General features: G+C 43.5%; 1 protein-coding gene across 1 annotated transcript in view; it reads left to right on the forward strand.

The window, feature by feature from the left end:
• The first annotated feature begins 14,003 nt into the window (after window positions 1–14,003).
• Window positions 14,004–24,627, forward strand: part of COLEC12 (collectin subfamily member 12) — a 93,579-nt gene continuing 82,955 nt past the window's right edge. Inside the window, exon 1 of the mRNA XM_042869908.1 lies at window positions 14,004–14,085. Coding sequence (XP_042725842.1) covers window positions 14,079–14,085 — 7 coding nt within the window. The 5' untranslated portion in view covers window positions 14,004–14,078. The remainder of the gene's footprint in view (window positions 14,086–24,627) is intronic.

Here is a 24,627-nt window from a genome sequence, read left to right on the forward strand (position 1 = left end):
ATGCTGCAGCCACCTTGGTTAGCAAAGCAGATCGTGTCCCAGTACTGTGTTCTTCATCTTTGGATCTCACCATGTAGGAAATCCTGTTCAAGTCTTCTTGTCTGTTGATCAAATGGCCACATAACAGTGGACGAAATTGATCTCCAGGATTATCACCTCCTGCAGCAGTAGAGTTCCTGGGGAAACTACCAAAGTCAGCAAAGAAACTCCAAGGTGCTGAAAATGAAGGGTTCAAGGGGGCATATATACTTCCAGTTGGATGGAGGAAGCTGGATTGTGAGTATCCTATGTAACACACAATTACATATTGCAAATGATATAACAGCAGAGAGGATTTTCATGTTTTTTGGGCTGGAAAGTGAACAGAGAGTGGAACCCATTCTGTGAAGACATTAAAAAAAAAAGAAAAAAAAAGTAAAAAATGTTACAGATTCCATCTTTTCCAAGCAGCTTGTACAAAACACACGTTCTTGGTTTAGCTTCACTCCGGCAAGTTCCTCGCAGGCACCTAGTATGCATAACTAGTGCAGTGGAGCCAGCTTAGGCTGTCAGAAAGATCATGATGATATTTGCAGTCTGCCATCTTTCTAAATGTGTAACTCTTCACACCCAAATGGAGAATTCAAACATTACAAGATCATTTATTTTGAATAAATGGAAAAGTGGAGCATTGCTCTAATTATTTATTATTTTAAAACCCTGCAGATGTTAAAGAAGCTGGTACATGAGCAAGCCCAGATATGCACCCAATTGCATGGCTAAAAAGACAGTCTTTGTGGTCCTGTTGTTAGCTGAAACATTTGTCAAGGCAGGTATGTACTGTTCTCTGAATTCCTATATCCTCTTAGAGCCTGCAGTCTGTCGATTCATCGCAGTTATCACATCTCCTGGAAAATGTAAAACAGTTTTTCTTAAATAGGAGGCTGCACTTCCGTATTCCTTTCCTTCACCCCAAAGCTGCAAAAATGTCAAAAGTGGTAGGAAGAGTTACCAGAAAGCACTGTTAGTCAGAAGGAACTCTCCCTCCAGGAGGGGGAAAGGAGAGATGGCTGCACTACAGCCAAGGATATATCTGACTTTACTTGCTGGCAGCAGCTCATTTCCTTTCAGGCAAGCTAGTATTTGTTTCCATAGAGAGCACATACAGCCAGTTCTCACCCTCATCCCAGGAGGCGCTGAGCTGCTGCTGAATCAAGGTTGCACAAAGACGAATGAGCCCAAAGGGAAGGGGCAGGGAAGCAGAGACAGCTTACACTCATAAAATGAGAAACACAGAGTTAGGAGAATTACAGAAACAACAAAATCCATCTGCACTTTGGAAGGTTCTTCTACCAGCAGAGCCTGGGAAGTCCTTTCCCCCCAGTAATGCCTCTTATATATCATCCAAACCTCAAATTCCTCTCTGGAAATGAGTGTGGATGGGGCTATATTTCCCTGTGGTTATTTTTGAATGACTCAAAACTTTTGCCTCCCTTTTCCTTTGGGACTGAGGGGCTGTACCAACCACTAGCAAATATTTGCATTCCATGTTTCAGTTCTGTGAAGGAAGTGGCATCTGGGACAATGTGGCATAACAATGGCTTAAAAGTCTCAGCTTTAATTGCAAACATATATTACCAATATGTAAAATAATACAATAACATAAAGTTAAGCTCTTTGATTACACTGAGTGAGCCTTGCAGAGGGGAACAGAAAGTACACGGTTCCATAGCAGATTCAGAAATCCTGCCTTCACTACAACTATACTATCACTTCTTTTTGCTGGGTCAAAACAAATTGCCTCAAAGCATCTTTGTTGCATTACCACAAATACCCCCCACTTAATACACTGATACACTGATTGGGCATATCTCTATGCTCTTTTTAGGATATGTCTGGCAAGATCAAGGGAGAAAAATCATTGTCAGGAGCATCTGGTGGTCTCCAAGCTCAACCCACTACTGAATGTAGCAGATCAAACAGTGGCAGCAGATGCAGATAAGGTTGAGCAATGCCTTCTTCACAAACAAGATCTCCCAGGCCTTTGTGCCTAGCTGTAATGGTTAAGGAAAGAAGAAACTCCTGAAAGTGGCAGGCAACTGCGTCTCTTGGGAAACCTAAATGCATACATGTTCATGGAAGCAGATAGGGTTTGCCCAAGGGTCCCAGAGGAGATGGCTGTGATGTGTCATTGCATGTCATCATCATCTTTGAAAGGTCATAGAGGATGGCGGAGGCTGCCAGTGACGGAAGAAAGACAAATGTTACAAATCTTCAAAAAAAGCAATAATGACAGTATGGGAAACTACAGAATAGTAAGCCTTGTATTGACCTCTGAGAAAATCCTTGAGAAAGTGTTGTTGGCTTCTGGGCAGATGAAGGAGAAGATGACTGGGACTCAAGGATAAATCACACCTGGCCAACCTGAGGGCCTTGTGATGAGATTACTATACCTGAGGATGAGGAAGTACCAGTGGATTTCACTTTTCTTGATTTTAGGGATTCTTTCGACATGGTTTTCCACAGCAAAGTACAAGCATATTAAAGATGGAATGCTACAATGAAAGTGGTGGACTGCTCAATGTGCAAAAAACTGGCTGGACATCAAGCATAAAGGGTAGTAATTAATGCTTCACCCCCTGTCTAGAGACTACTGACAAGTGAGGTCTGTACTATTTTATACCTGTATTATTACTGACCTGAAGTAACTGTTGGGGTGCAATCTCATTAAGTTTGCAGATGAAACCAAACCACAGGGAGCCTAGTCACAGTGCGTGGGAGCAGTGCTGGGACCTACACACTCTGGAGGAATGGGCCAACAGAAATGTTTTGAAATTCAAGAGCACGTAGAATGTTCTGCACATGGGATGGAATAATCTACTGCAGTGAGACTAGCTGCCCAGGGAGCAACTGTGTGGGAAGGGAACTGGGGGCTGCAGAGGACAGCAGGGTGAAGATTTGCCAGCAGTGTGCCCGAGTAGCAAGGAACATTGTGTCTACCTGGGCTGCATTAACAGGAGCACAGTGATCTTCCCTTTTACTTGGCACTTGTTAGACCGCATCTGTATTACTGCAGCCAGAGTTGGGCCCTTCAGTACAAGAAAGACAGCCAAGTGGAGTGATTTCAGCAGAGAGCCATCAGGATGGTAAGGGGCCCTGTGAATAGGGATAGTGGAACCACGGCTGGTTCAGCCTGGAGACAAGATGGCATTGGAGGCTCCTAACAGCACTCCTGGTAGTTGCAGGGAGGTTATGCAGAAAAAGGAGCGGGGTTCTTCCCGGTGGTGCACAACGGGAGTGTGAAAGACAACTGGGATATGACAGGATATATGGAAAAATGGTTTCACTCCTAGGACAGCCAGCTAGCAGCAGCACAGCTTGCCCAGGAAGGTTGTGGGGGTTTCAAGGTCCAATTAAGCAAAAACCTAAGCAACTAAGTCTGATCTCACAGCTGGCCCTGCTTGTAGCAGGGGGCTGGACCAGAGGCCTGAAGGCTCCTCCAAACCAAATTACTCTGTGTTATAATTTTGTTATCCAAGTAACTTTTGTCCTCTGATGCTTCTTTAAAACATTTCTGCATATATTTCAATATTTGTTTCTTTGCAAGTACTTACACAACATCCTCTTAATAATCAGTAGGAAAATTGAGCTTAATTACACAGGCAAGTATCTCAAGTGGAAAAAATACACATAACAAGCAGACCAGCTGCCAGTTACCGATTTTCAAGTATACTTTTAAAAGTAATATGGAGCGAAAGTAGTAACTCCAGTAACTAGTAACTTAGAAAACTAAATGGCAACCTAAAAAACTGAACTCCTCCATACTCGAACATTTAAATAGCCTCCAGCAACAGCAGTCAAGGGATGCCTTGTCTTGCTGTTCTTTCTCTGGGAAATGTTTCTTGCTTGTGTTCCATATGACATATGGGTTGAACACGATGTCTACTGTTGCTGCATGCTTCACATTCCTCCCTGCTCTTGCAGTTCTCCATTGCCCAAGAAACTCTAGACATCTATGCATCATAAGGGAAAACTTTGAATGAACAGATGCCTGCATAGTTGTTCTGCAGTTCATACTGGTTTGGGCAGGTTTGGACCAAAAACTGCTCTGAAAACAAGTATACCTGGTCTCTTCCAGAGAAAAAGACAGTATTACAAATGGCAGGATGCAAACTCTGCCCTTCAAAGTGTTGTTTTATCAGTGTGTAACAGAACACTTCCCACTCCATCACAACTGTCCCTGCAGTAACAAGAGAGCTTGCAAGTAAAACAGAGCCAGCGAAGGCTTCACTCTTGGTCTCCGTGCTTTTGTCTCTCTGGGACCACTCCTAAGTTCACATCATACAGCTTTTTTCCAGGCCACCCAACTGAACTGCTTGCTCAGAAAGCCATCCCTGCTAACCACAGCCAGCTAAGGTTGATCCCTGTCTGCTATGGGCCTTCCCCCCAGGCCACCTCCTTTCACAAGCTCTGTGCATCAGATGGGCTGGAAAAGAGGCCACAGCGGGTGGAGGGCTTGAGGCCTTGCTGCACTCTGTGAAAAGCTGCAGATGTGTTGCCAGATTGTAAAAGAGATTTTTCCAATCCCAATACTCCACTGGAGCACCTGCATTGAAATGGCCTACTAACAGTGCTAGTTTGCTGAACTTTAAACTGAAATGTGTGAATATCCTGTCCACGTACGTACAAGACTGCAAAACAGCTGCATGCTGAAAAGTCTTAGAATCAAAAAATCATACGATCGTTAAGATTGTAAAAGACCTCTAAGATCAAGTAGTCCAACCGTTCACCCATCCCCACCCTGCACACTGACCACGTCCACACAGTTCTTGAACACCTCCAGGGATGGTGACTGCACCACCTCCCTGGGCACTCTGCCACAGCATCACCATTTTTTAGGAGAAGAAGTTTTTCCTAATATCCAACCTGAACATCCCCTGGAGCAACATGAGGCCACACCCTCTTGTCCTATCACCATTACATGGGAGAAGAGGCCAGCCTCCATCTTGCCATGACCTCTCTTCAGGTCATTGTAGAGAGCAATAATGTCTCCCCCGAGCCTCCTCTTCTCCAAACTGAACAATCCCAGTTCTCTCAGCCTCTCCCCATAAGACTTGTGCTCCAGACCCTTCACAGCTTTGTTACTGTTCTCTGAAGATGCTCCAGGGTCTCAGTGATTTTCTTGCAGCGAGGGGCCCAAAACAGAACACAGTACTCAGGGTGTGGCCTCAGCAGGGCTGAATACAGGGGGACAATCACCTTCTTGATCCTTTGGTCATCTTTCGAGTGGAGAAAAGGACAGTCTGTCTTCCGTCCTGGAAGGTCCAGATGGCTAACTCAAAGCTAAAGGTCAGGAGAGGTGTTATCAGCTGCCATAAGGCAGATAAGAAAGTGAGGCAGACATCAGTGGTGACCAGGAACTTCAGGTCTGCTGCATTCTTCAACACAGTCATGACAGCTCAGTAAGGTGTCTTTTGTTCAGGTAAGCTTGTGGGTAGGTTTATATGGATCTAAGAATGACACAAGTGTACATATCTCATTTCTTATGCATTTGCCAGGCAGAGAAATTTGACTTTTCTGCTGGATAGAAAACTTCGTTGGGCTTTTGGAAGACCAGGCATCCTAGAATGACAAGGAAGGATCAAAATCAGCTTGTTCCCTGCGCCCTCCTCATAGATACCTCCAAACACATTTTGGACTAGCTGTTCCCTTTACAAGACTGCAGGATAGATGAAAGATTAAAAACACTATCCACCATGGTTGTTCCTTCTTCATTCCTTAACTGTTTTTGGCCTTTTACAAGAAGTTACCCAATACTTTCCATTAGAAGGCCCTATAGCTTTGCCAAAGTTCAGTCATTCTAGCTGTAATTTCTCCTGCTGGCTAGATGCCTCTGGCTAATTTTGTTTGGATCTCTTTTAATAATTTTTTGGAAAATTTTCAGTCATTTCCAGAAAGAACCTATGGGGAAAAATGTATATATTGTTGCCTATGTCAAAAACTTACAACCATTTTGTTTTAAAAACTCTTATTTCCCAAGCTTTGGGAAATTTGGTGAGTCAATGATCCCTAAGTCTGGAATGGCCTTTTCTCTTTCCCAGTGGAAGCATGCAGAGCATAGAAGAAAAATGTAAACCACAGATCTATATAGCAAAGATGATTTCAATTCATTATGAGTTCTGCTTCACTTGTTGTAAAGGTCAGAGAGTGTGTATGAAGGACAAAGGAGAAGAGGCAGGGGAAAAAAAAAATCTTGCTTTCAAAACTGGTGTCTTCAGTACTATAGAACAAGACTGACTCTGCCAGAAAGCTCCTACGCGATGTGAGCAGCTGTGTGGGGTTTGCTTGGGATGGAGTGAGTTTTCTTCACAGCAGCCCATGCAGTTCTGTCCTTTTGATTTGTGGCCAAAGCACTGTTGATAACACCAAGGTTTTAGCGACTGCTGAGCAGTGTTTGCGTAGTGTCGAGGCCATCTCTGCTCCTCATTCCATCCATGCAGCAAGTAGACTGGGGGAGGGTGAGAGGCAGGGAGAGAATGCAGCCGGGACGGCTGACCCCAAGTGACCAAGGAGATATTCTGCATCACGCTCAGGGAGAAAACAGGAAGGCTTTTTTTTTCCAGAAGTAGTCACTGCTTAGAGACTGGCTGGGCATCGGTCTGCTGGTGGGAGGTGGTGATTGATTACCTTTGCATCAGCTGTTTTTTCTCTCGGTTTTGGTTTTTTCTTTTTCCCTTCTCTTACTCAACTGACTTTATCTCAGCCCACAGGTTTTTCTCACTTTTTCTCTTCCAGTTCTCTACCCCCGTTCAGTTGCAGGGCAACAAGCAAACGACTGGGTGGGGGCTGAACTGCTGGCAGGGGTGATACACCACAGCATCTCACCAACATCCAGCTTATCCTGGCTTGTGACTTCCCTTGTTTTTCTCAGCAGTCTTCGGAGGAGCCCTATGGTATCGTTTGCAGAAAGGCTGAGTGCTCACCCCTGCCATGGAAGTCAATGGGATCTAGCTTGCAAACACACAAAATACTGAGTACGACTGCAGCTAGATTGCAGCATTTGTGCCATCTGCAGCACACCTAATGTCACAGTCTTTCAACACATGGGTTTGGGCTCAGGATTGCTTTCTGTAGACTTCACACACATGGAAAGCAATTAGAGGAAGGGCAGAGGTAGCAAAATGTATAGCTAAATCTTGTGAGGCTGTGAGTTGAGCTTTTAGCCAACCCTGCCAAGCGAGAAGTGGAACAACTTAATAACAATAACCCCAAATGCATACAGGTAAGTTCAGGTCACACAGGCAATCTTTCTACTGGCATTTGCTAGCTCATGAGTGCTTGATTTCACAACCTCAGAAATGTTCTTTCACAGCAGTTCCTTGTGAATGGTTTTTATGAAATCTGACGAAATGAAAATAATGAAAACAGGATGTCTCCAAAGCTCTAATTAATAATTCAAATGAATATCTAGTGTCACTTGATCTATCTGAAAGAAGATAGACATACTGCGTGCAACTGATGACAACATACATGATCTCTGAAGCAATATGCAAGGGACTATTTATCACTATCTATCTTTTTGATTCATCTGTTCCCTTTGAAATCTGTTTAGTCTAAAAAGCATATTAGAGTGGCTATCATTTATTGTTATTATATCCTAACAAGCAAAACTTCAAAGGTTCCACATACTCTATAAACAGTCATTTACATAAATTACAGATGTGTTCTACATAGTAAAGAAAATCCTGTGCATTTGGAATCACGATGTTCCCAGATTTCCAAAATCTATTCTGTACTTTTTTGGGCCAAACTCAGAGGTGAGGAGTTGTAATTTAATATTCCCCTGACCCTACTTACACCCACTTGTTGAAGCGTCGGGGAGTCGTGGTGGGTGTAACCCACATGCTGAGGAGCCAAAATACGTTGTAATAAAATTAACTTAATGCAGGGAGGATGCTCTGTCTTTCTGCTTTTCTTGCTGCGTCCGTCTCCTGTGGCCAAGCAGTATACAAGAAATACTCACTGAGTGCCTGTTTGACCCTGATGTCTACAAGGGAAGAGATCAGGAAAACTAAAAATCTGGATGTGCCATGTGGATCTATACTGACATAACCAGCAAATCTGGGGAGAAGGCACATCTTACTGTAGTGTCATGTCAGTGTCTGATGGAAAACTAAACTGTACGTCAGCTTACACTCTCCATTGTCAGATCATCTTATGATGACATCCCTACACATCATCTTACTTTCAGGAGAGCTTTCACAGATGGGCAGGCGTATGCAGAATGTGCCTGGCCATCCCTGAACTATACACAAAACACATGGCCTGTAACAACATCTGTAAGATGCTACTCAGAGTAGATAGAGCCAGCCTCTCCAAGGAGACTGCTGTTTGCAGGCAGATGAAGATAACTGGAGGCAGCAGGTTGCTGGCATTTGGAGAGCCACAAAACATGGCAAGATCTTTAGCTGCTTCTACCAACATGACCCAAAACATGCTCAGTATCATTCTGATATACTCCAAACAACTATCTGACTCTATCAGATCCTGAGCAATCAGAAAGTATTTCTGAGGAAATTGGAATTACCTTACTGTGTTTGTTGAAATAAATCAACACTATAAGCAAACAAAATGTTATTACTAATCTATATGAAGCTATTTCCACTAGCATCCTAATAAAATCTGGCATTATTTGGTTTTAGTTTTTCCACCCTTGAGAGTTAGGCATTCTAGCAGTGAAATTATTCTTCATTATGTGAAATTTTGGAGCACTGAAGTCAATTTTTCATTGCCTTAAGTGCTCAGCAGATGCAACAGCTACAGTTGTTTTCAGTAATTCTGACAAAATACTGTGAAAAAAAAATTTGTTTATAAATTGCCAGAATAAAATTTTCCAAACTTTCTGACCCAGAAATAGTTACTTTTCATTCAAATTTTAAAAAATAAATCATAATGATGTATTTCATCAAATACAAAATACATGACAGTTCTCCCTAAGTACTGTCTGTAGGCAATTGTAATAACCACACTTTTATTTGCATTCTGTCCATTTGTTTTTCTCTAAATTCAGAGTAATGTGACTATCCGCTCCATTCTAGAGCCTTGCCATGTCATCCTTTCAGGAAGTCAAGATTTTAGAAGGAAAAAAGTCAATTCACAATTGACATAAAAAAGAACTGGTGCATGAGCCTTAGCGTCATCAAAGTTCAAGCCGTATCTACAACAAAAGTCTGTTTCTCTGAGTAACTTCAGCAGGCTGAAAAGATAAGCAGGTGCTTTGCTGCTTTCAGAATCTCTTTCAGCTTCCCAGTTTTTCAAAACAGGAAAGGGAAAACAAAAAAAAAACCAAAATGCCTTGTCAGGGACAAGTCTACATAACTAAATACTTTCAAATTGTGATGCTAATTACACAGATTGAGGAAAGGCTCATTAGATTTAACTAAATTATCAGTAAATAACTTCACCATTTGTGGATTTAACAAAATTAATAGTAAATAACTTAGCCGTTTGTTCAGGAGCATTTACAATTCTATTATCCAGATCCAAGGATGATTTCTTTGCTCTGGGCACAGATCCAGAATGGTCATTAAAAACAATACGAAATTGTTGTGGAGAAAAAAAATTATCATCAAAATATGTCGTAATACTCAACTCTCACTTTTAAAATGCACATTTTGTATTGAGCCCAAATGATGCAAACTTCAGACAAATGATCTCCCACATACAGTTCCTTCTTCACACGCAGCTCTCTTCAATGATGCATTCAAACCTTTTTCAGATTTTTGTATTTAATTGTTGCCTTTTGTATTGCATGTGGGCTCAGGCTGTTAGAAGGCTGTCAGTCAAGGAGAATGCCACACGTATCTTTTAACATGCTTCCAACATCTCTCTAAGACTCATCAAATTGCCAAGTGGCCTGTGGTTGGAGAATAAAGGAACGATTCTGACAAAACATTGTAAGTTGAGCTCTAGGAAAGAGGCAGGTCAGGGGAATGGACTGTTATGGTGTCCAAGTGAGCAGGAACTATACACATCATGTTTTTGCATAATTTCAGCAAATTCTGCACAATTTGTTCAAACGTACAGAGATTACATTTGTATCTTTTGAATCACTGTCAAGATTGAACACATTTTGCAGAGTAGAAGTGAGTGTGAACTAAATTACCTTCCTTGCTATTCAAGGGAGGACTGTAGCAAGGAAAACAAGAACAACCAATGTGGCTGGTAACTGCTTATGGTCACACTATGCTCCAGTGCTCACTTGGGTGCCTCATTTCATTATTTGATGAATAAATTTCAGTAGGTCTGACTAACCAAGTCATATTGAGTGGATGTAGTATTTCAGATGGACATTTTGGGACATTTTTGTTGCTTAGTGTACAGGAGACTGAAACAGAGACAGTGGAGATGAGACCAGAATTCTCCTGTTAAGCCAAACTGCTTTTGATGGAGAGGCTATGTTCTTCATAACATCAGCAATTCAGTGATATTAGCCTCATTAATTACATTTGCTAAAGTACCCTGTATCCATGAACCATCACCAGTGTGGCTTCCCCTTTTATGCGTTCATTAACCCTAAGCCTGATAAATGGGACAGTAGCTTTCGGAAGCAATACCTACTTCTAGTAAACAGAGGTGGGTCAGTGGGAAGAAAGAACACTGAAATGAAACTTAAAATACTTGAGACTGTTCATCTCCCCACACAGAGACCTTGATGGTGATCATGGCCATCCTGAAGAGCGGGCAGCCGGCTCTCAGCCTTGCCCACTCTGGATGCAGCCAAGGCAGAATGGATGGTTACATGGGACTGCAGAATGACATCTCGTCACATGTTGCAGCAGAAAGGACACATCCATTTGAAAACTGTGTATATTGCACATTACATGGCCTGTGCCACTTGGAGACTAAAACACAGTGATTGCCCATAGTGATATTTCTACCCACCTACAAATGTGTATTCTTGTGAAGGCATGCCTTTTTTGTTATTAAGTAGGCATGTAAGCTTTCTTATGTAGTTATTAAACTTGTGTTTGTGTTAATACTTATACAATGCTAACAAATTCTGCAATATTTGACATCTTCAAGGTGAAAATCTACTTATCTGTAGTGTGTTTCAAACCATAACAACATTCAGAATGAAACTCAAATTACGGCAAGCTCAAGTAATGACAATTCTGAAATATTGGATAAACACAGTCTGGCAAACAGTGAAAAACATGTTTCCATGCTTTTCATTATGATAAAGGAATTTGAGAATAAGTTTTAAGATGGCCAAAAAACCTCCTTTTTTTTTTTTTTGTAAATTTTCAATTCCATTTTCGTTTGACGTAAATACGTTACCTGCGTATTTTCAAATGCAATGTGCAGAGTTGAAATCAGACACTGAATTCAAAGAAAAACGTGACCATGTCTCTCGATCAGACTTCTGTGAAGTGTCTCTCACAAGAAAGAAACACCCCATACTTCACAGCCACACCTTATTCATGTCACTGCCTTTTGGCACTATGAACATTTGTGAACAACTTTTCAAGGATGAAGTGTAGGAAGAACAAAACACCATCAAAAATCTTTGATGAACACCCGGAGAACTCACTGCAAATTGTGGCCGCTGCCATTGAACCAGACACTGATGTGTTAGTTCCAAAAAACAAGGTCACATATCCTTTTTGTTGCCCTCGTTTTTTCTTTTAATAATAATAATAACAACAACAATAATAAAACACATAAAAAAGCTTTATTACTTATAAACATTAACTATATTATATATTTTAAATGTGGCCCAAGACAATTCCTCTTCACTCCACACAGCCCAGGCAAACCAAGAGAACCTATGGAGTAGAGGAAAGATTTAACACACAAACAACAGTGAGATGTGCCAAAGAAACCATGAAAACAATAGAACAGTTCACAAGTTTTCTGAATTTCTTTACTAACACATATTTTCAAAATTGTATTAGTAGGAGACCGTCAGTTATTTAAATATGTAAAGGATATATAAGAAATCTGATGTGGAATGCAAGGTACATGACTAAAAGAGAACACAGAGGCATCTTTTAGAAATACGAAGTCTCTCACTATCTCCACAACTTACTAAATGCTTTTAAAATCACAAGAATTGAGGTAGATTTGGGGCCTAATTATTAATCACACTTTTTTATGGATTCTAAATATTCACCATTTTTCTTTCAACAAGGAAGGAGTACGCTTCCCTCTGATACAGGAATTCGTAAGTCACAGACCACACGGCTCTTCACTGTTTGGTTGCTATCCATCAGTTCCTTATGGTTACTCTCTGAAGAGCTGAAAGAGTTATCAGCAACTGCTTCTGCTGAATTTTCTAAATTCTTACACATTCCTGCTCCTTGTGCATTTGGTGGTATCATAGAGTTTGGTAATTCTTTCTTTGCATCCCTTCAGCGTTGTGCTCTCAAATAGTTTTCCTTCAGAGAAGTGGGGTTTCATTACTGTTCTATATTCAGTGCATTATAATTAATGAAAAAATTTCTTCTTGGAAACATATCCATGGTCTTTGGATCAGAGGTAGGATAGGCTTTTAGTTTGGGAAGCTGATCAATATTGATTCTTCAAGAAAGCTGTAAGTTGACTTAGGATCCAAAATGAGTGGTAGAACTGACCAAGTATTAATCAGTCCTACAAATACTGTCAGTGCTGTTGGTTTAATCCAACACTCTACTGCAGGACTTCCTTAATTAGCTGATGACTGCATTCAGATTTAGCAGTTTTATTCATGACTTGCACCAAAAACAGATATTCCAGTCAACAACCAGAGTGTCAGTGAAAAGCTGAGTCATGTCTCTTTGATACCTGAGCCCTGCTTTAAAGTAGCAAATGGCTCCTGCAGCTGGTGTGCACACAACTCTGGAGGTATCAAGCTGGAAGAGAATGAGTACTGCAAAACTTGCTCAAGAGGTTGCTAAACCAATCAGAAAGAAACATTCAGATTTCTAAATCCTGGCTTCAATTTTTGTTCTGGACAGTTACATTTGATGAATTTACTCCCCCGTTCCTTGCTCAGGAGAGGCCTTACCTGATAGGTTTATAGTGTTTTTTGACCTGGTGTTAAACCAATGCTATGGTATCACAACCACAACTCTGCTAGGATGCTGTGGTCCCATCAGAGCCACCAAATGGCTGAAAAGACCATATAGCACCATCTCTTCTTTCAGCATCGCCCCATGCAGCAGGCTGGGATATCTCCAGCTGCACCGCAGAGGCCAAATCACTCACGTCTCCTTTCTGCAATGGGAAAGCCCCTCAGGCGCCTGCACTGCTTTGCTCATCCCCAGAATGAATTGGCGTAGGGTGCACGAGCTCTGCTTCATCAGCACTGCTGTTACTGGTTGGAGTAGGATCACAAACCTGTATTGCCATCTTCGATTGCCTAAGTAAGGGCAGGTTTGCAGCGAAACCCCATGCGCCTTTCAAGAAAACGGGAGCCTAGAAATGCTGCATTATTCCTGGCAACATCCAGAATGAATGAAATAAAATACAACCAGCCTGTACATCTCTAATCCCACAAATATTTACACACACTCTTCAGGACACGCATTGAGGGGATTCCTTTGAATCCAGCAGGACTGTTTGGGGCTGAGCGCCGCACGTCCCAGCCGATGGGTACGCATCCGCGATTCGGGATTTCTCACTTGGGTACCAACGAGGCGTTCGGACAGTCAGGAGACCAAAACTCCGTGTGCCTGCCACACGCGCAGGGAAGTCAAGAAGGGACACCGCATCCCATCCGGGATGCCCGCTCATCACCGACGGGTGACGGGCGAACCTCATCCCGTCCCACCGCCATCCCAGCCTCAGGCGGGGCCCCGAGCCCGCCCCCACGGCCCGGCCCCGGCCGCGGCCCCTTCCCCGGGGCGGAGGGAGGGAGGCGGGGCCGGGCCGCTGCTCGGCGGGGCCGGGCCGGGCCGCTCGGGGCTGGCGGCGAGAGGAGCCGCGGCGGGCGGCAGCGGCAGCGGCAGGGGCAGCGGCAGAGGGCAGGGCGCGGCCGGCCCCCGGCATGGCCCGGCAGTAGGCAGCCAGCCCCCGCCGCGCCCCGTGCGTCCTATGCGAGCCGCCCCGGCGCCAAGATGAAAGGTAGGGACGGCAGCGGGGCGAGCGCACACGTGTGCGGCGGGCACCGGCGGCGGGCAGGGCAGCGCGGGGGAGCGCGGGGCGGGCGGGGGGCATCCCCGGCTCCGCGCGGGGCAGCGAGGCAGAGCCGGAGCGGATCCTGCCGTCCCCGTGCGCCGTCCCGCTCTCGGCACCCGCTCTGCTTTCCCCTCATCCCAGTCTCCGCTGTCCCGCGGACGAGACTTGGAGTTCTCCCCCAGCGGTTTGTTTATTCCCTGCCAGCGCTGTGCGATGTTTCGCGGTGTTGCTTCTAAACATCTGGCAGTGATTAGGTGCCAGCGGAGGCTTGGCTGGCTTGTGAAATGTATCTGGCATATTGCTCCTCAACATCCACCGACTGGAAAATATTTGGGCTTTGCTTTGCATCTGTTAAAGCTGAAACTTTGTTTCTTTTTATCTCGTTTTTCTCTCTCTCTGTCTTGTTGGGTGAAAGTCTTCTCTTCTGCCGGCTGACCCGTCCCAGCAAGCTGGGACTGAGATAATGCCCTTTCAAAGTCAAATAGGCAGACTGCCGAATCGATGTAAGATACATTGGGGGACTACAAGAAAGCCTGTTTAGAAAATCGACAGCCTTGCAGTGAGAGGCAGAGCCCATGCACACCGGAGAGCAGTCACAATGGGAACATCAAAGGAAAGTGTAGGAAGAATTTGGAGTTCGCAAGAGTTGGGTCTCAGTTTCCTTCGGAGACGAAAGTACACTCGAAGGGTGGAAGGGAAAAAGCACACAAGAAAATTGCTTTTGGGCAGTGGTGTGGCTGTGCTTGGATTGCAGGGGCTGGTGCCAGATGCCAGATGCCGGTAAACACGGCGACACTGACATGGAGTTTCCAGGGCTGGGGACACCGAGAGGTGCGATATTGACTCGCTTTGCCTGAAGGGGAGAAAGGCTTTTGGGGGATTCTGATTCTGGTTCCAGTACCTGGAGGGGGCCTACAGGAAAGCTGGGGAGGGACTTTTTATAGGGGCATGTAGTGACAGGTTGAGGGGAAATGGCTTTAAACTGTAATAAGAAGATTTAGAGTAGATATTAGGAAGAAATTATTTAATGTGAGGGTGGTGAGACACTGGAACATGTTGCCCAGAGGCTGTGGATGCACCATCCCTGGAAGCATTCAAGGCCAGGCTGGATGGAGCTGTGAGCAACCTGATCTAGAGGTGTCCCTGTCTATAGCAGGGAGTTGAAACCAGATGATCTTAAAGGTCCCTTCCAGTCCAAACCATTCTATCAAAAAAAAAGAAAAAAAAAAAGAAAAAAAAAAAAGAAGAAAAAAAAAAACTTCTATTCTATTCTATGGCTCCACAAGCCCACCCACACTATTTGAGTTACTGCTGGTGTTGTGACATAATCTCCCCACAGGGCCCTGCAATGTATTTAAAATAATATATTTATAGTGTATTTGTATGTTACTCATGCCAAAAGCTTTGTCACTGGCTTGTCACTAAGGGTGTAAGTGTCATGGCAGGAACAAACCAAAGCAATGGGAGCCCAGTAACATCAAGCCATGGGTATTACCACTGTAGCCTTGCTTTGGGACTGGAGCAGGGCTGTTGTGCTGGTCAGGCAGGATGGCAAGGGCAGAGCAGAGCTGTAACACATTGGAGCAGCCATGCACTGTACTGCATGGCACCTGGAACAAGGCACTGAGCCCACTGAAGCCAGCAGGTGCTTTGCTGTAGCAATAGGTGGGTACAAGACATGAGGGGGCTGGAACTAGGTGATCATTGGGGTCCCTTCTGACGCAAGTCATTCTATGGGTCTATGATTATATTTCTGCCTCCTTCCACTCTGCCTGCAGTGCTGTGTTTTGCTGAGTGGAGAAGTGGCACTTGGATAGCCATGTGCTCACAGCCTGGCAGGGGGGATGCTCTGTTCTGCTTGCCAACCCCTGCCATCACCTTCCCCAAAAGGAATCACAGCCATCTCATTTCTACCTCCCCTAGAAATCAGTTCCAAAACATGCACAGAACCGCTAAATGATGGTGCTAATAATCGAAGAAGCCTTCCAACCTATCATCAAGTGCCATTGCTTGTGTCATGGAAACTGCAGAGCCAAAGCAAACTTTGACTCCATGTCTTCTTTCCCTGATGCATATTTGTTTTTTCATAATTTCTCTTTAAACTTGATGGGGGTGATAAGTGGAGGAGTCGGTGCAGTGACACCAATAGCAAAACGATCTGTTGATTGCAGCTGTCTCTGCATCTACCCTCTCTGGAGGACGGAGGAATATCTAAATAATTACATCACTGAGTATCTGTACGGAATAAATTATATTTTCCACTGCTGGTGTTTGTAACGTGCTGTGCTTTAAATCAGTAAAATAAATGGAAGTTTACATTTGATGTGCTTGCAGTTGGATTTGCAGCAAACTACACTGAGCTCACAAACTTTGCAATACTTTTAAGTAATAATTCATGTAATTTTTAAAGGGACTCAGCTGGTTCACAGTTACATATATTTGTATCAAATGATAAGTTTTCTTCTAAATTTTAGTTATGTATTGGGGAATGAGACACTGTTTGTTACCTAGGAAACAACTGAAAACAGCTTCCCACAGTCAACACCACATGCTCAAAAACATCGACCCAAGTGAAGAAAGAGGAACACGTTGTTAAAACTTTTCTGTATATCTGTGATACCTTTTGTAAAGATCATCTGAAACCATATCTGTAACTGGTCCAGTCGTGGCTGCTGTGGTTTTGCCATTTGCAACGTGGCTTTTGTTTGGACAGTGACCGATCACTGCTGCCCCAGATCAGGCACTGCCATGGCCCAGGTGGTTTTGTGGGATGATGGCTCTTGCACAGCAGAGGAGCTCTGTATCCTTCCATGGATCCTCCTCTTCTGATCCATTCCTCCCACCCTGCTGACTGCACTGCTTGGAGAGCGGTGCTCATGGTGGACAAAAAGTCAGCTGTGCTGTAACAGGAGGAAGCATCTGGAAGAATGCCCTATCCTGTGCAGTGCCTCTCATATAATAACAATAACAACAACAACAACAACAGCAACAATCTCCTCTGCATTCTAATTTAGAGCCCAGATGCAATCTGCAGGTGAAGCTTCCACCTTCAAAACCGGAATGTGCATGCACCGTTCAGTTGCTCTTTCACAAAAAGCCTTGAAATAAATGGTCTGTTTACATGGTGTCCACCTCCTTGGCAGATTTTGTCTTTCCCTTGAACCATATTGATGCCACTGCTGTGTTTGTAGAATAAAGTGAGGTTGCTAGTGGTGGAGAAACGTGTCTCTCTCCCTCTATAATCTTCCCATGCACAAAATCAGATGAGTGGTTGTCTGCAAAAAGTCCTTCCCAGGATAGAAACAGCAAACTGCATGTTTCAAACAACCCAGCCCAAAGCGTTTTGCAGGAGCCAGACAGCATCTGAAAACCAAGGACGAGGAGCGGAGCGATCCAATAACCTTCACTCAGTGCAGTTATAGCACGGCTCATATGAATATAGTGACATAAACGTGAAACACATGCAAAGCTCGGAGTGGTGTGTGTTGGACATGTCACAGGACCCTACCGCAGAAGTTCAAAGGCATGAGCGGCTACAATAAATGTGTGATAAAATGCAGAGCAAATCCCAGGCAGTGCTACTCCACAGCCGGTGTAACCCGGACTGGCTGGTAGCGATGGGGGTTTTTAAATATATGTATGAGAGAGATGATCATGCATGCGTGTGTCAAAGGATATTCTCCTTAATGCCAAAGAGGAAAGAAAACAGAGTTTTAGGAGCTGTGAAAATAAGAGGGAAATCTGTTTTTGCACAGATAGAGCTGTTACTCTGCAGGTGGCTATTGAGCAGAAGTAGCTAGTAAGCTATTGAATGCAGGGTTATTTTTGATAAGAAGTCGTGACTGTGCGTCTTGACTTTGAATGTTCTGACTTTCCTGGCCACACAGGACCAAGAAGAGTGAATGGAGCTGTGTGAGGAAGGCTCTTCCTTCTGCTGCTTTGGAGAACAGGAATTTATTCTGGACGAGTTTCGCTACAGCTGAGAGCTGAACAGAGCCCTTTTTTGTCACGATCACTTAATGCTTCATTGAGATCCGTGCTCAAAGGCCATTGTACTCACAGGTCCAAACACCTCTGCTGGCTTGGTTGGCAGGGAGGGGGGGAAACATGGTCCTGCACAGGGGTACAGCTGGTACGAGCTGGCAGAGCTAAGCCAGAATCAAAGAAAGAGAGTGCAAGAAATGTCAAGGATGAAGGCAATTCAGCACTGCGAAGGATGTGTGCCTAGTTATCTCCAACTGCACGAAACACTTCTTATCCCGAGGTTCTCTTGTGTCAAAACAGAGATATCCCCAGTGGAAAGCAAAATAAAGACACCTTTTAGCAGGCACTGAAGGTGAACATGATCCTCCTAACAGTGTGAGTGTGGTCTGTGTAAGCGAGGGATCAGGGCAAAATGAATTGTATTTGGAGTCTGACTGCTCCCACCTGAAGTTACAATCCCTTTTGGTGCATAAATTTGAGGTGAAGACTGGGATGTCGCTAGGAAACAAAGTGGATGACTTATGGGAGGCAGTATAGGAGTGTGGCATTCAGGAATGCTGCTGTTTAATGCTGTTGTTAATTGCCTCCTCTAACATGCAGACAGAGAGGCAAAATTTTTCAGTGCACTAATGAGAACAGATCTGTTTGCCCTTAAATCATTATGCTGAAATATGATATGATTTAATAAACCTTTAACTTCTAAGGTCGACCCTCTGCACTGTGCAGCTGGTGCTGGCCCCAGTGCTGCAGCTTTGCTCTGAGGCACTCAGAGGCTGTGCAGGTTTTGGTCAAGAAACACCACTGTCTGCTCTCATCATTTCATCCCTAAAAACGAAACTGGAGCTTTTTAATCTTCTGTCTCTTTTTGTGCACTCTCTCCATTTTGGGGCTGTAGGAGTTGGGCTGTAGACCAGGACCATAGCACTGAAAACCCATTTGTCACAACCGTTGTTTTTTTTTTTTATGTTTTATGCATGTGTTAACTGATGAGAGACACAATCTTGCTTTTGGATTATAAGTCTCAAGAGAGAATCGATCACCTGGGACTTTGCCTCTTGCTTTCTTGTGATACTGAAAGCAGACCAATTCCTGGTTGTGAAGGACAGGGATAGGGAGAAGCCTCAGTTTCTGTCTGGATCTAGCCTAATGCCAAAGGATGCTGGGGGATGTGAGGAGGCGGACTTTCTCCTAGAGCTCATAGTGATGAGGCAAAGGACTGGGTGGAAAAGCTGTACTCAGAGCCAGCCACAGTAATGTGTTGGCTTGGGACTGTGTCAGTAGGGAAGGGTTTTCAGGATGGGTTGTGTTCTTACAAGGGAGGACTTGTCAAAACAGAAGCAAAGAGAAAGACCTGGATATGAAAAAGATCTGTACAGAAAAAATGAGTGGAGAAAGTCAGGGGAAGGAAAGTGAAATGAAGCATCTGTGAAGAAAGAGGGGTCAAGCAGTTAGCGCAAGCAGGAGACTGTCCAGAGTAACAGCCATGAAAATCAGTGGAAACCAATTAGACTGATGAAGTCATCAACATCTGAAGGCTGCAGCTGCTCCCTGTTCTTCTGCTGGCTCAGTTTCACCAGTAGGTCAGCACTTTGAAAGTAGACCCTCTTAATAGTGACCAGAAACACATATAAATCTGATCACTCCTCAGAAAGCTTTTGTAATCTGAGATGAGAAAGATATTGGTGCTCACTGTTCTCTTCTGTCTGAACGATTGTTAATATTACAGAAACCTCACAAGTGGACAAGTTTTGTCTTTTGGAGGGAGGGCAGCCTTGGGACACTGCAGTCGGTTCCTCCCAGGGGCACCATCTGCATCAATGCTGATTTATGGGTTCACAACAGGATTATCATAATTTTTTTACTAATGGGCACAGCGTCTTTACAAATGGTTAGAAAATAATTATAAAATGTATTCTTAGTAAAATTATGAGGACTGTTTCAAAAGCTGTGCTTCCTATCTTGTAATGTCCCACAATGTCAGAGGCGGATGTTGGTGGTATTGCAGTAGGGGTTGAACCTTCCCACCAGTATCTCATTATGTGTTGCTGCCATGAGATAGATGGCAGCAGAGGGGCAGTCTGACAGAATGGCGTCTGACATGGAAGTGCAAATGAGGCAAAGGTGTGTCACTGAGATCCCCTATGCAGGAAAATGGCACCTATTGACATTCATTGACACTTGCTGAACATCCATGGAGTGCAACCAATGTATGCGAGCACAGTGAGCGGTGGGTGCTACATTTCAGCAGCTGTGAAACAGTAGATCACCACTGTTGTGGTACTGGGAATGAGAGGGTGGTTGGACTAGGTGATCTTGCAGGTCGTTTCCAACCTTGCGATTCTATGATTCTATGATTCTATGTTGGTACATATTTTTACAAGCACAGCATGCAGTCTCTTCTAGCTGGCAAAAACGTAGAGCCAGTAGTGGTGATTGTTAAAAAATAATGTTCTGTAGGAGAGCATTTGCTCTATTGAATAGTGTTATTGTGCTCTTTGTATCTGTTGGGTTTTTTTTTTTCATGGAAAAGAAATAGGAGGCATTACTTTCACGTCAAGTGACATATAATGAATTTCACAGAGTCGCACTGAGATACAACCATATAGGTCCCATTAAATTGGTGAGAAATACAGGGCCTTAATGATTAAAGATCCTGGAGAATGCATATTATGTGGAGATTTATTTTAAAGGAAACTCCTATACTGGATGTCATTGTTGCTGCAAATTAGTGCTATAGTCCCAAATTCTCAGTGTGGTACTTAGGGGTAAATTCTAATGTGCTGTAAATCCAGTTTTCAGGGGGCTATAAATTAGTACCTAAAATCTGAGGTGAAACTTGGTACGATGATTTTCAGCCCAGATGCCTCCTTCTCTCCTGAACTATATTTCTACAGAGTTTGAAATTTTATTCAGAACATTTGTGCCTTTCCTTAATTAAAGACTTTCAACAAAGATTATTTTCTAAATCCATGTTTCCCATGTGGACAATTACTAGGAATAATTGGATGCTATGTGTCTGTAGCCAGCATATGACCCAGTATCTTTATGGTTCTGAGGTCTACTTTGCTTCATTAGCTCACTATACTGAGATGACCAAGTAGGGTGTACTGTTGAAAGATGATAGCTGGACATGTGCATTAGTAGCTTTGTGATACACCTCCCATGTGTCAACAATGACACCCATTAAAGCAAAGAGATAAAATGGAAACAATTGCCCTAAAACCACAGTGCACCAAAGACTTCTCAGATCTGGTGCTTTTTCAGGGAAGGGACCAAGCTGTGCAGTGGTTATAGGTCCTGTGTAGTCCAAGGGCAGATTTAGCATCCTTGTCAGCTCTAGCCAACCTCTCTCTTATTTGACCGAAGTACAGACTGCAAAGTGACCTGTGATTAATTTATTTAAGATTTAAGAACAAGAACCAGAAATTACATGGTTCTTCTCAACATATTTTTGCTTTGCCTCTAGCAAATTAATCAAATGAGAACCCAATTTGTTTTAGATTAAATGAATTCCCTCTGTTCACTGTGATAATACCCAGTTGAACCACCTTCCACTCCCTTGAAGCACTGTACTGTAACTTATTTAACTCTACAACTGTATTTATTAGAAGTGTTGCAGTAATGGTTTATAACTGGAAGGCAAGCAGCATTTGGCATTTCTACTCAGGAGGGAGGTTATATTGCCAAAATATCTCCAAGCCTTGGTTTTGGATCAGAGCTTTTGCTTTGTGCTAACTACTTAAAATACTTGATGTACTCCTGCTAAGCTACAGATAGCCACTTATTTTCAGCAGATTGCTGTGAGCTCTGAGTGCTGATCTGTTGCTGGCCTCCAAGGGGATTCTTGTAAACCCGATACAACAGGTCTCCAGCGGTCCTTCTCCTGTGCAGTTAAATACAGTTGGTTGTTCATGTGTTTTGCCCAAAGTTCTCTTTTATTAACAGACCCTCAATCTGCCAGAGCTCAGTAGAAGTCAGTGGAATAAGAAATGGCTTTTTTTACCAGCTCTTTTCTTTGTCTTTCTTATTCTAGATTACCTCTTTCAGCTGACAGCTCTGTAGAGCAGTCTGTAACTAAGCTGTGGATATCTCTTCAGCACTAAGGAGTAAATTCTTCCACCTAGGATGTAAAAATGGATTCTGCTTTGTTATCTGCTTCAGGGAGGAGTATGTTCTTCTTATTTTGCACCTAAGAAAATATTCCTTGCCTACATATAAGTATACACCTATGTAGCAGAAATAATGCATTCATTCCAGTTGTCTTTGAAAAAACCAAGGGCTGAATTTAAACTGAAGTAAAATATTTCAAACTCAGAGTTTTCACAACATCAAACAAAGCTGTCCTATAGCGGTTGCAGCCACATTCAACTGTATGGACAGCACTGATGTAATATATTATATCCTTTTTTCTTATTGTTAGCCACAGATGCTCAAAACTCATGTATTTCTTCCACTCTGATTTTTTATACTGTCTTTAAAACCATAAGGTATAAAAACATCGTGGAGGTTTTCTTACTATTTACTTTCCTAATTGGTGTGTATTTTTTTGACCTTTGTAATTCATCACAGACCACGTTTTCTCTGAGAAACCTACACATTTGCTTTTCAATGAAAAATTGGATTCTCCTGTATTTCCCTAATTCAAAGATATCACAGAGCTGTGACATTTTTGTACACTTTGTATGAATCAGGAAGGTTTTCAGCACTGGAACTTGTGGCAGAGAACTGAGCATTTGCCAGCTCGTCAGCACAGTGCTGTGAGGAGCAAGCTGGGGCAAATGGCTTTGCCTCAGGACTTACATTTATGGGCTTGTTTCCCAGCTTTATTTTTAATATTTCAAACACAGGTTTCTTATGAAGAACCACTAAAACTTTCAACACCTCCTACTCTCTTTTTTTCCAAGGGATGCAGTGCTGCTAATTTCTGAAAATGTAGTCTGATCTCATTTTATTCATTATCTGCCTCGCATCTTTATTTCCCTTAAGCTTCTTACACAGCAGTTAATATTATTCAAGATTATTTATATTACATTTGAAATACGTAAACACTGCATTTGCAATATATAATTTGGGCAAAGGTCATAATGGTGGTTGTGACTGAAAGACCTCTGAGCTTAGACTGTTAAGGCTTCCCCTAAACTACTTTGTTGCCTGCTGCTAGACCAGCCCCTGGGATTAAAATAGGTCTTATCTGATACCTGGATTTTAGAAACAGGAGGCCAGCCCATTTGCTGACAAAACTGGCCTAGCCCATCCCCACTTCATTTCAAATGCCACTACTGCTCTTCAAAATGAGCACTGGAAAAAAATGATCCCTAGCAAGCATGTAACATTGAAAATATTAAGAAGTGCATATGTATATATATATATATACGCACACATCCCTATATATATGTACGTATATAAGAGTCCAGAGAAACAGCAGGATGACAAATGCCTTACTAGAAGTGAACACAGTTGGCCTACGTGTGAAAAACCAAATGGCTGATTTCTCCCTTCAGTGACTGATGAGAATTGAGGAAGGCCTTTGGCCCGGTCCAGTATTAAATGTGGAGGTTGGTGGCCCTGCCTGTGGTGGGGGGTTGGAGATCCATGATCCTTGAGGTCCCTTCCAACCCTGGCCATTCTGTGATTCTGTGACATGCCCTTCAGAGGTGCAGGGCCCTCCGCTGCTGGCAGCAGCAGTGAAGGGATGTGAGGGCCTGAGACGGTGGGAAGGCACAGCCCTTGGCATAAGGGGGGCCCTGGGGAGGAGGTGCATGGGCCTTGGAGATGTGGTGCAGGATTAGGCCACAGGGCTTCAGCACGGCCTGGCTGCACAAGGCAGATATGGATCAGACAAGGCAGGTTATGCTCCCAAGAAACAGGAGGCGATTGTGTTAGCAAGAGTCGGCAGGAAGCTGAGGGCTCTGGCACTGATAACTTTTCTGTGCAGCTTTTATCTTTTGTGCAAGAGGGGAAGGCTTTTCCGGAGTAATTTACTGCTGGGATGAGAGGCTTGGCAGTTGACTCCTTGTGGTCACTTGGTTTATTCGTATTTGTCGTGTTTTGTCAGGTGACGTTGTCCTCAGATAATATCTGGTACAATGGTGAGGTGTTCTTTGTTAGAGGATAGTTGCTGCCTTCAAAATCAGGATGTGTTTGTTTTGCCTGAGGAGTGCCCACTGGTTTTTGCATTTCTTAAATGCACTAAAACGAGGGTGAAGATAGACAGGAGCACCTCTGGCAGTGAGCAAAATGAGTATTACCTGGTGAAGAATCTGAGTTTTGAGCTGTTTTGTTTAGACTTTGCTGAGCCTGGATGAGGGCCATATGTTTCCTTCACCTTTGAGTCCACCCTCCCACGGCCATGCTGTGTCCCATGTCAGCTGCAGCACCAGCCCGGTCTCACGATGCCAGCAGCTTGTTCATGCACAATAAGGCTGTGGACACCAAAGGGCTACTCAAGCTCAGATTCATTCCCATCATGCATACTTATCTGTTTGGAACCTGCTTTTTCACTGC

The sequence above is a fragment of the Lagopus leucura genome, unplaced genomic scaffold (genome assembly GCF_019238085.1).
Source record: "Lagopus leucura isolate 7727_CA_CO unplaced genomic scaffold, USGS_WTPT01 Super-Scaffold_100002, whole genome shotgun sequence".
Lineage (NCBI taxonomy): Eukaryota > Metazoa > Chordata > Aves > Galliformes > Phasianidae > Lagopus > Lagopus leucura.